Raw genomic sequence first — 11,585 nt, forward strand, 5'->3', positions numbered from 1 at the left:
GGTGTGTGTATACCTGCTCGCCAAGAGGAATCCCTCTTGGCGGGCTGGTGGGCGAGCTGGTGGCGCTGCAGCCGAGGATATCACACAGGACTTGCAGGAGACAAGTCCAGAAGGGGGTCGGGGACATACACAGCGGAAAATAGGTAGCAGTATTGGCGGGTATCAAGCGGCGGTACCCGGGTACCCGCCTAAAAATCACACAAAAACCAACACCCGTACCCGTACTTGGCACCCGCGGCAGCGGTACCCGCAACCCTGATGAGTACCCGCCGGCGGGTGCCGGGTACCGCCGCGCGGGTACCCGTTTGCCATCTCTAATCAGCTGCGCAAGTACTAGTACAAATCTGAGCATCACCTGGGCAAGGACTGGTCAAAAGGCTTTATTCCAATTCTGAGAGCAAGCTGTGTGAAAAAGCTGAGTATGAGCTGGGCAAAAAAGCTGAGTATGAGCTGGGCAAAAAAGCTGAGTATGAGCTGGGCAAAAAAGCTGAGTATGAGCTGGGTACCAAAGCTGAGTATCAGCTGGATAGAACTGAGGATCATTTGAGCTCATCAAAAACTGAATAGGACCTCCTTGGTAAATTTTGGAAGGTGAGGAGATTGTTGGGAGATTGGGGTAGATAGTGGATAGATATTGGATAGATGGTTGGTAGCTGGCTGGAGCTGGTGTGATGTCACTTGTCATCAACTGACTAGTTTATTTTCCTGGTGCTCGAATCAATAAGGGAAGGATATGTGCGAATCATCGCCAACAACGGCACGGAGTTGAAACTCAAGGCTCTTCATGTTCCGGGTTTAGCAGGCACTCTTATAAGCTTCAGCAGATTGTTTGAGCGTGGCTGCAATGTGGTGCAAACTAGTTTGACTACATTTGACCTGATCCGCAACAAGTCAGTCATCCTCTCCACAGCGGTCATAGGAGGCGTCTGCAACATCAAATTGGCACCCAGTTCTCAAGGTCAGTCCACCGGTCCTATTGCCAATTCCTCAACTTCATCTGACATCAATACTCTTCACAGATCAGCCGGACATCCAAACATCAAGGCTTTAATCAAGCTGTTTCCAGGCACAAAAGCTTTGAAAATCAACTGCGAAGCCTGTTTGCTCTCTAAATCTCACAGACTTCCTTTCCCAGGTTCTCTTCCAGAAGCCTCACATCCGCTTGAGTACGTCTACATGGACCTCAGCAGACAAATCAATCCTCGTTCTTTCAGAGGAAAAGAATATTACTTTAAAATCACAGATTTTTATACTTGTTATTGTCATGTCTACTTGTTATCCAAAAAGTCTCAAACTTTCTCATTCTTCATGCAATACTATCATGAGGTCACCAACCATCATTCTTCAAACATTAAGACGGTTATCTTTGATGGAGGTGGCGAGTTCAATTCAACTGAGTTTCTCGACTTCCTCAAAAGCAAGGGAATCACTGTTCAAGTCACGGCTCCCTCCACTCCCCAGCAAAACTCCGTAGCTGAGCAAGGAAACCGGTCAACATCAGAGAAGGCAAGATGTATGCTCAAGCAAACCAAGCTCCCATCTGGATACTGGGCTGAAGCCGTCTCCACTGCAGTCCTCCTCAAAAACATCACACCAATAAGGAAACTGAAGTGGGACACCCCGCACAACAAGTGGTTTGGCTCACCCTTCAATGTGTCTCGGCTAAAACCTTTTGGATGCCTCACTTACGCCAACATTCAAAAGAAACTCTGCAATGGCAAATTTGGCGACACTGCAAAGAAAGGCTTACTAGTTGGATACCAGCTGGGGACGCATAACTGGCGCGTCCTCCTACCAGGAGGGAAAGTGGAGCGCTGTCACGACATAACTTTTGTCAAGACAGAATTTCCAGGAGTCTCCGCTTTCTTGCCAGCTGATCCTTCATATCACTTCAATCCTCTCACTCCTTTCAAATTTGTCGAATTTGTCAAACCCTCGCCTTTGTCTCCCACTTCATCTCCCAACTCCATGCTTGATGTTCTTGAGTGGCGTACAGCGGAAGATGAACTTGATCTTGATGCTCCGTTGATTGACGTCAACTCTTTCTTTGAAAGGCCCGAACCAACACCCACAACTCCAGTCTCAAACATCAGTCCAGAAGATTCTCAGCAAAACAGCTCATCGTCTCAGTCGACTGAGGTGCCACAAAGGCCGAAGCCTGGTTATGAAATTCTTCTCACTTCAGACATTGCGCCAAAAAACATCAGTTCCAAAATTGATCCCTCTCACATTCTTTGCACCAAGAGGAGAGCCAATCTGGCGAGGGCTCTTGTTGCCTCGGACATTCCTCGCACGCACCAAGAGGCCATGCTATCGTTGGAAGCTTCTTCCTGGACCCAAGCAGTTGAATCCGAGCTTACGGCTATGAAAGACCTTAAAGTGTGGACCATCGAAGTAATTCCGGGTGACGAGTCCCTCCTTGGCACTGTCTGGGTTTTCTGTAAGAAGAAAAACTCTGAAGGCATTGTTGTCAAGTTCAAAGCACAATTGTGCGCACAGGGATCTCAGCAGAAAGACGGTTACGGATTCACTTATGCACCGACGGGCAGGTCCACCAGTCTAAGGGCCGCGCTCATTGTTGGTCTTTCCCGCGGCTACGCTATTCACCAAATGGACGCCAAGAATGCCCTTCTCAAAGGCAACCTGAAGGACTCTGTATATCTTTGTCCTCCGCCTGGCCTGGAGGTTCCGAAAGGATACTGCTTGAAACTCCACAAAGCCATATACGGCCTTAAGCAGGCTCCTAGGGTCTGGTATGCTGAGCTGAAGTCATTCTTTGACTCCATCAATTTTTATCCCTTGCTGGCGGATCCCTGCCTCTTCACCTCTCATGTTCCTGGCTGGGAGTGCTTTCTTCATGTTTACGTTGATGATATGATCATCATCAGCCACAAAGTGGACAGGTTCAAGAAGCTCATCTCGGCAAAGTTCCGCATGGAGGACCTTGGTGAGGCCCGACACATCCTTGGAATCAAGTTGACTTGATCATCAAAATACAAAATCCTTCTGAATCAAGAAGTGTACACACAGTCAACACTCAAGAATTGCGGCATGGTTGACTGTCGTACAACTCCAACTCCAATGCTGCCTAACTCACGCCTTGTCAAAAGCTCAGACAAAGATCACGCGGCATTTTGACAACTCAAAGTCAATTATCGAGAAGCTCTAGGGTTGCTCAACTATCTTTCAGTTTCCACACGCCCGGACATTTCATTCACTGTGTCTCAACTCTCACAGCATCTTGAAAAACCTGGGATGCTGCATTGGAAGGCAGTGCAGCATCTCCTTTGCTATCTAGCAGGAACCAAACACCACGGTATACTGTTGGATGGTTCTGGCAACTTGAATGAAATTGCTATCTATACCAATGCTGATTTTGTGAACTGCACCAACAATCGCAGATCCTATTTGGGGTACGTCACAATGTTTGCTGGCAATCTTCTTTCCTGGCACTCCAAGAAACAACAAACAGTCTCAACGTCCACCACTGAGGCGGAATACAGGGCTCTGTTTGAAGGCACGCAGGAATCAGTCTGGCTTAAATATTTGTTCTCTAGTCTTTTGGTATCATTCACCAGCAAATTTGAAGTCTTTGTTGATAATCAGAGCGCCATTGCTCTCGCCACCAACCCAATCTTTCAACAAAGATCAAAACATATCAACATCATTTATCACTGGCTCCGCAAGGTTCATGACACGGGGCTTATTCACATCAACTACATATCAACCAATCATCAAAAAGCTGACATGTGCACAAAGGCACTTGGTCAACAAAAACACCAGCAAGTAATCGCCAATCTCAAGATCCAACGGCAATGAGAGAGGGGGGGTATTGAGGCATAGAGAGCCAGGCATACTCTCATGCGCCGTGCTGCGGACTTCGACCGTTTAGGTTTGAACTTAGATGATGATACTCAGCAACCCTAAGTGTTTATGTAGTGTTTATGTCTACCCTCGTAGTTGTTTTCATTCATTCTCACTTTCTTGTTTTCTTCATTGAACTCATTCAAACTTCATTTATCACTTGGTCTTAGGTATGCTCTTGTATCATTCTTCTTGTTCTCATGTTCTATTCTCATTGGTTTTGCTTTCTCTCAGGTGTGCTTCCACCTTGCTCGTGTTGTCGCTTTGGTGTTCATCTCACTCACAGCATCTTGCTGTTTCAGGTTAGTATATTGTAGTCGTTTTCATTCATTCTCACTTTCTTGTTTTCTTCATCAAACTCATTCAAACTTCATTTATCACTCGGTCTTAGGTGTGCTTCCACCTCGCTTGTGTTGTCGCTTCAGTGTTCATCTCACTCACAGCATCTTGCTGTTTCAGGTGTGCTTCCACCTCGCTTGTGTCGTTGCTTCAGTGTTCATCTCACTCACAGCATCTTGCTGTTTCAGGTTGCACTCCCCTTTGTTGTCCATTAATCTTGAACCAACCAACCCTATCACTTCATTAAAACTTGCCAAGCTTACCTTGGTGGGTCTTGTTTTCTGATAGTATAGAAGGGCAGAGTTTGCACCTCCATCATCCCCTTCTCCATTCAGCAAAAGTTTCTCAGGAACACTTTTTGAGTCTTACACCAGCAAGCAACATTCTCACGCAGTTGAGAGAATCAATTGGTTTCTGAGGTTAGGGTTCTACTAACGTTTTGGGAACACTCCCATGAAAGGGTTGAGGAACATTCCCCAACCAGCCACTTGCATTTTGGCCGGTGGAAGTGTAAGGACTCCAATTTGGGGTCCTTCACTGTCTGTCCGAGTAGGGGCGCAGAGGGTGAACCTTGAGGGAAGTCTGGTTCACGGGGCTATGTATTGCTCAGGGTGGAAGGAAAAACCTAGCCGGGAGAGATATGGGCGCAGGGATCTCTCAGTAAATACATGAACAATTGGGGAAGAGGAGAAACAACTGGGAATGAGGAAAAGGGCAAAAGGGAGGAAACGGCTTACCTAGCCGGGAGAGATATGGGCGCAGAGATCTCTACCGGCTAGGAAGGTGGAAGAGGGGCCGGATGATATAGTTGAACGGGAAATGCGCCTGTGATTGTCCTTGTGAAACCTCGCGGTACGCGGGGGCTTCACAGTCTCCCCCCCTATAAAAAAATGAGGGGGAGGATCCCTCCAGCTCAAAGGTGACAGTCGGGAGGGGATGGGGACAGTGGATCGGCCGGGCGGTCGGTTCTTCTTAGTCGCAGGGCGTTTGGTTTGTAGCTGGCCGATGGGATGGTAACCCCGTTGGTCTTGTATGGCAAGGGCGGCGGGAAAAGGTCCAGGGAGTGATGGGAATGGGCGGTGGGGTGGCGTCCTCAAAGCACAAGAATTTATCGGGGACAACCACGCCTCAGTTGTGGTTATTGACGGCATCAAAGACGGCCGCTTCAAGGTCGGTCTGCGGGCCCGCCAGTCCAGGATTGGTGGGGGCGATCGCATTCTCTGAGGCAGTGGGAGCGAGTGTATTCTCCGAACTATAGGAGACCCTCGTAAGCACCGGCCTCTGTGAAATTGGTGGGTCGGTCTGAGGGGGGACTGTACATACTTGGCGCTCCTGCTCTCGGCAATGGCGCCGCAGGCCTCGAGGAAGGAGGCTTCATCGAACTGAGGCGCTTCAGGGATGAATTCATCGTCTTGTGTTGCCGATGAGACGGCGAGCATTTCGATTGCGTCGGGGTCACCAGCTATAGCTGCCGCCTGCATGTCGTCTTCAACAGCCGTCAAATGCCAGTTCGCAAAGCCGTGAGTCAACTCGTCCAAGTGCCCGTCCACACAGGCCAGACAGGAGGCGGACAGTTCGTCCAAGTCGGGTGCTTCGTTCATGAGTCGTGCAACGCCTGCGGGGCGACCAATTGGGCGGCCGGCAGTCGACGGATTCGTTTTTGCAGGCCCGCTGTTCTTTGATGTCCATGCCACTGGGGGGGTGTAGTCGGCCGGTTTTGGGGGTGGGACAAACAAGGCCGGTATCTCCACCCGGCTCTTGTCCATGGGATTGGGGCAAGCTCTGTGGGCGCTCCCACAGTGTTTCTTGCAGAAGTGGCACAGCTCGATGCTGTCCATGTAAGCGTGGAGGCGCCATATGGTATCCGCAGACCGGTTGGGAGGAGTGGTGGTGGAAGCGTTCCGGCGTAGTCGAAGAGCCGAAGATTTGACGAGGTTGGAGTAGAACCCGCTGGTACGGCTTTCAAATTCGCCATATTTGAAGTTCAACGACCGGAGAGCTTGATGGTCATCTATCTTAGCTTGGAGGACCTCCGGAAGACCAAACGTTACGGCCTCAGCTAGCTCGTAGTCATTGAGCGAATGTTTGTCGAAGTTAACCAAGCTCTGGAGTGTCCGGGCGCGAGTACTGAACTCCAAGAAGGTTTCTGTATTGACCATTTTCAGCTGGGCAATGTTGCGCTTGAGGGTTGTCTTCCATTCGACGGGGAGAGCAAATTCAAACATTTGTTCTTTGAAGTCGTCCCACAATTTTCCTTTGTACTTTGAGAACTCGTTCGAGTAGAATGAGAGGAGATTTGTCTCAGCAATGAGTCCGCCCACAATCAGGCGTTTGTTGTCCGCGTGCGTGACCGATTTCGTTGCGAAGAAAATTTGGAGGGCTTGAATCCAACGTAAGAACAATTCAACGTCTTGAAAGGGCCCTTTAAAGTACGGGCCGTCTGAGATTTTGAATTGTTGGAGGTCGATACGGCCCGGTGCAAGTTGAGGGGCCGGAGAAGATTCAGTTTTCGGGCCAGTATTCTTGCTCCAGGCATCCAGTGCCGCCTTTACATTGGCTCGGGCTTGGGCCTGGACCGCTTTCAACTTGGCTCGGGCCTGCGCTTGTGCTGCTTGTGCCGCTTCCTGAGTCGCAAGGAGCTGTTTGGCCGTGTTTTGTTGCAGGACCAAGATTGCCTGGATCAGCTCGTTATTGGACAATTCCGCCGGTGCCGATGGGTCGCTGGAGGAGCTTTGTTGATTAGGTTGGTTCTGCATTGAGCCAGTGTGAGGGTTGGTTGAAATGTTCGGAGACGGGACGTTAATAGTGCTGGATGCGGCGAGAGTGGCTTCTAGTCGAGCACGTCGTCTGATTTCCCGCGCGAGTTGCTCTGGGTCTTGTAGAGGAATGAGGGGGTCTGTGTTTGACTGGCGGGTGCTCATAAGAGGGAAGTAAGGCTTGTCAATCGTTTCCGTTACAAACCAGCGGCGAGAGAGATAGCAGTGATAGAAGTTCAGTGGTCAGGGCAGTTGCAGTGGTGGTGGGCAGTAGATGGCAGTGCAGTGGCAGTGGGTAGGAAAGGAAGCAGTCGCAGTCAATCAAAAAAAAAAAATTGCTCGCCGAGTCAAGGAGTCGGCGAAGAGGTGGAACCAGAAAAAAAAAGTGTAAGGACTCCAATTTGGGGTCCTTCACTGTCTGTCTGAGTAGGGGCGCAGAGGGTGAACCTTGAGGGAAGTCTGGTTCACGGGGCTATGTATTGCTCAGGGTGGAAGGAAAAACCTAGCCGGGAGAGATATGGGCGCAGGGATCTCTCAGTAAATACATGAACAATCGGGGAAGAGGAGAAACAACTGGGAATGAGGAAAAGGGCAAAAGGGAGGAAACGGCTTACCTAGCCGGGAGAGATATGGGCGCAGGGATCTCTACCGGCTAGGAAGGTGGAAGAGGGGCCGGATGATATAGTCGAACGGGAAATGCGCCTGTGATTGTCCTTGTGAAACCTCGCGGTACGCGGGGGCTTCACAGGAAGGATGTTGGCTGACTGCTCTTGGAAAGTTGAGAGCTTCAGCCAGCACCAACGCACAATGTTCCAAAAAGGACAACCATCAGTCTTGAACCACAGACCTATTCCTTCAGCTGCCTCATGCAAGCCAAAGAGAGGGGGTGATGACCACTGTGCCACCATGTGTTGCAATTAGGACTCGACACAGATGTATGTATATCTCAATCTACATTGAGTCACTCCAAAGGGTGCATCTGTTTTTTTTGCAAAGGCATTTTTTGGAAAAAAAAAACTTCCTCCCAATTTTGCTTTGAGGCATCAGAGGCTCACAATTCACATCCAGAACGTTTTTGGATGTGTGTCAAGTTATCCACTGGGAACGTTGGTATGACATCACAGCCAATGTTCCCCTGATAATCTTTTTAAATGTCCTCCGGACGGTTTTGTAAATCGTCCAGAGGACACTGACCATCTGGCGCGTCGTCAGGCGAACAGGCATCTTGAGGCTCAACGATTCCAGTTGAACATTCTGTGAACAGCTTGAAAGTCATTCATAGAATGTTCATGAGACATTCGTCCTATTTGCCATCGTTCTGGGACTGTTGTGCAAGGGTATGTCCTCGGAACGATTGGCCCGACGTTGCAAGAAAGTGTTCGTTGAGAGGGGGTTGTCTCAACAGCCTTGGGATCCTCGCGCCCCTCCAACGTCCCCCCCCCCCTGGGTTCTGTGAACGACGGACTTGGGCTGTCGTTCTTGGAACAGTGAGATTTCTCCCGATCGCTCCTGTGGTGTAGAAAACAATGAACCGGGCCTGGATCACGAGCTCAAACGGGCCGCGCTCGGAACCCGCCAGACGTAGAAGAACATCAATGAATTTTGACAAGGGCAGAAAGGTGCCAGTCAGCCTGCGGAAGTTCAGATTGACTTTCACTTCGTCGCACTGCTCGTCAGTGGTCCTGTGCCCATCCGCGTAACGCTCTGCTTGAATTACTTTCGATCAGTTTGCAAGTCACGGCCATTCAGAACCATTCGAGTCAGACTTACTAGTACTTGCTCTCTTTTACCAGTCCAACAATTTTCTACTCCAATCGACGACCGTCTTAAGTTACCTGACTCAAAGCGAGAAACATGGGCCGGCTATATAGCAGGCTCGAGAGCGGATTAAATGTCCAGTTGTTTTACAGCCGACTGGAGTGCTTCATCAAGTCTTGGAAGGTGCGCACATTTTCGGATACATAGGCGGATCTGTGCAGGCTTTTTTGCTTAGCATATGACAACATAAGTTTTGATAAATTCCTTTGTCATCAATCCATGATGATTTCACGTTTATCTCTACACAGGAAGCTGACGGACCTGATACAGAACAATTGCAATCATGCGGAGGCATCCTGCTGGGTGAAGCTCTTCCGAAGGGAGGGAATAGACCTTTGCACGCTTTTCTTTTCGGAGACAGCCTGCTCGGAACATTGATTTTTATCACCCCCAGATCCATCACACTGATCTGTTCAACCAGACAAGCAGAAATCCTAGCGTCTCTAAACGCTGATCAACTGGTCTCAAGCGTCGACTTCAAAATTGATATAAAAGTGATGGTCAAATCAGGGAGCTCAAAATCGAATAACTCATGGATGAAATATCTACTGGATTCCGTGGAAGGGGTAATTTCGAAATCTCAAAAGATTGGTCGCGTCGGTCCTATGAAAAAAAATAATGATCTGGGGGTTAGCACTAAATCCGGAGGGTTTCTCGTTTTTGTTTTGTATTGCTAACCCATTGTTTTGAACCTGCGCACAGGAATGGAAGGCGTATTTGAAAAGTGAGGGGAAGGAGACGTTACTCAAAAAAGCTGTCGACATCACAGATGAGGTCTCGGTGATTCTAGCGACCCAGTACCCTGAAGAAATCGCGAGTCTTGCCTTCCTCATCGTGTGGCGAGCTGTCTTCATGACCCAATGACAAGATTATCTGACACATCTTGCCAATATTGTTATAGAAACGTACAGGAATTGCTTGCCGAATGAGTCATCAATTAATGTCACTGATGTTCGATGAAATCATCGACCTGGTGAATAGGGGCCAAGAAATGTGAGATTTTGTCTCAGCTTTAAGTCATACGTTGCAATTTTCGTTTACCTGATACCAGTCACGATGTATTTGGTGGCGGGAAATCAACAACAGAACCAATAAAGACGTTGGAATACTCATTCAGGAGAAGCACAGTGGTGGCAGTATATGGGAAGAAGCCAACTTTGAAGCCGATGTATGTAAATATGGCACTGGCAGTAGTAGTCCTCCTGACTCTCTCAAGATATGTCTTCTGACTTTTTTCTTATTTTTAATAGTTTAACAGGAGAGACGTATGTCTGCGTATCTTTCCCGTAGTTCGATCGAATGGCGAATATCGCTTGGATAAGTCATTGAACTTGGACGCCAAGCTACTTGGCCATACCGGGATCTTCCTGGCTGGCTTAGGCATCCAATATAAGTCGTATTGCTCCTATGTACTCCGTACTCTAATGGTAGATCCACACCCTGTGAGTCCATTTGCCTCTCGCAGCATCAGGATGGTTAGCTCACCCACATTATGCCGCCACCAGACGCAACAAGCAAACTATAGCTATTTGCTCGAATTGCGTAGATTTGCTCTTGGCGAACTGAAAGAAGGTGTATCTGGCCATGATTTTTACACTCTAGTCAAGGGGAAGGTCGAAGTCGATCGACCTCAACTTCGTTTAGACGAAAGGCTTGGATCCAACGTACGCGTCCACCTCGCTTGCTAGCAAAAAATGAGAATATGTCAGTACATGCTGATCTTCCAACAAATTTATGACACCCCAACTTAATATCATTCAGATTGGGGTGGAACCTTTCAGTCGGGTCTTAAACTTGACTGGACACTGCCACATAGTTTTGAAAAGCAATATGCTGTTCAAATTGTCCCTAGGGTTTCTCCAGATCAAAGATCCCTTCGACAGCAAGAAAAACTACTCGCTTCATATTGCCGACACAGTCCTAATTGGCAAGGATGGTTCGACGATTCTATGTGATGGATTGAAAGAAGGATCAGAAATCACGTTTAATTCGAACAACCCTTCATCTCAATCGGATGCAACGGAAGAAGAGGATTCGAGCGGTGGCGAAAAAGGACCGAGAGGGCCAGAAAGCAATCTATCCGGGCTGAATCAAACGGAAGAAGAGGAAAATTTGATTGACGGCTCCATAAAGGACGTCGAAGCAAGATTGAAAAGGTCTGAAAGCTTTGGGGAAGAGCGGGATGACGCCAAACGTCAAAAACCTCTTACTGCGCCTTCGTTTAACAACCCGAGTCGCATGGGCTCCACTACCAAAATCGACATCGACATAAGATCGGCAGTAGTCAATGAAGAGCTTAAATCTACAGCTGGAAATTGTGCCGACCTAGTGAATGCCGATATTCAAACTTTGAAAAACGGAGGACGAGCGATAAAAGCGGAATCCCCAGACCTTGACGAGAGACTTGACCGTTTAAACAAAGTCGAACATTCGGTGATGAAAGGCTTGGGCGATCTTGAAAAAAGGCTTCAAGAGTTCAAGACAGAAGTCAGGGCAAGTTTTGTGGAGATGCGAAAATGGGCAGTCACAGATAAGCAAACTGACCAGCAGCATGAAGCGATGCAAGGCGAAGAAAAGAGGGTCAAGAAGAAGAACCGAGAGATCTAAGAGCAATAGTGATTTCAAGGTGTAAGTTATACTTATTCTTGATAATTTACCTTCCAATGTTTTTGGTTAGCTTCCTTGCAATATTCCTTTTAACCATCCATCCGTTGCCTGGACATTTGTTTATGTTTTTTGAACTTGACTGAAGCTTCACGACTTTTTGCTCTAGTGTTTTCCCCGATGAATTCCAAACAGAACCGTGCC

General features: G+C 48.3%; 1 protein-coding gene across 1 annotated transcript; it reads left to right on the top strand.

The window, feature by feature from the left end:
* Positions 1–8,813: 8,813 nt before the first annotated feature.
* PtA15_16A193 (uncharacterized protein) lies at positions 8,814–11,384 on the top strand (the record flags this gene model as incomplete). The annotated part of the gene is made up of 8 exons (XM_053163859.1): positions 8,814–8,900; positions 9,026–9,406; positions 9,480–9,590; positions 9,679–9,770; positions 9,864–9,945; positions 10,028–10,219; positions 10,283–10,441; positions 10,539–11,384. The coding sequence occupies 8 exons, from the start codon at positions 8,814–8,816 to the stop codon at positions 11,382–11,384; spliced, it is 1,950 nt and encodes a 649-aa protein (XP_053027842.1).
* Between the last annotated feature and the right edge of the window lie 201 nt (positions 11,385–11,585).

This window comes from Puccinia triticina, chromosome 16A (assembly GCF_026914185.1).
Source record: "Puccinia triticina chromosome 16A, complete sequence".
Classification (NCBI taxonomy): domain Eukaryota; kingdom Fungi; phylum Basidiomycota; class Pucciniomycetes; order Pucciniales; family Pucciniaceae; genus Puccinia; species Puccinia triticina.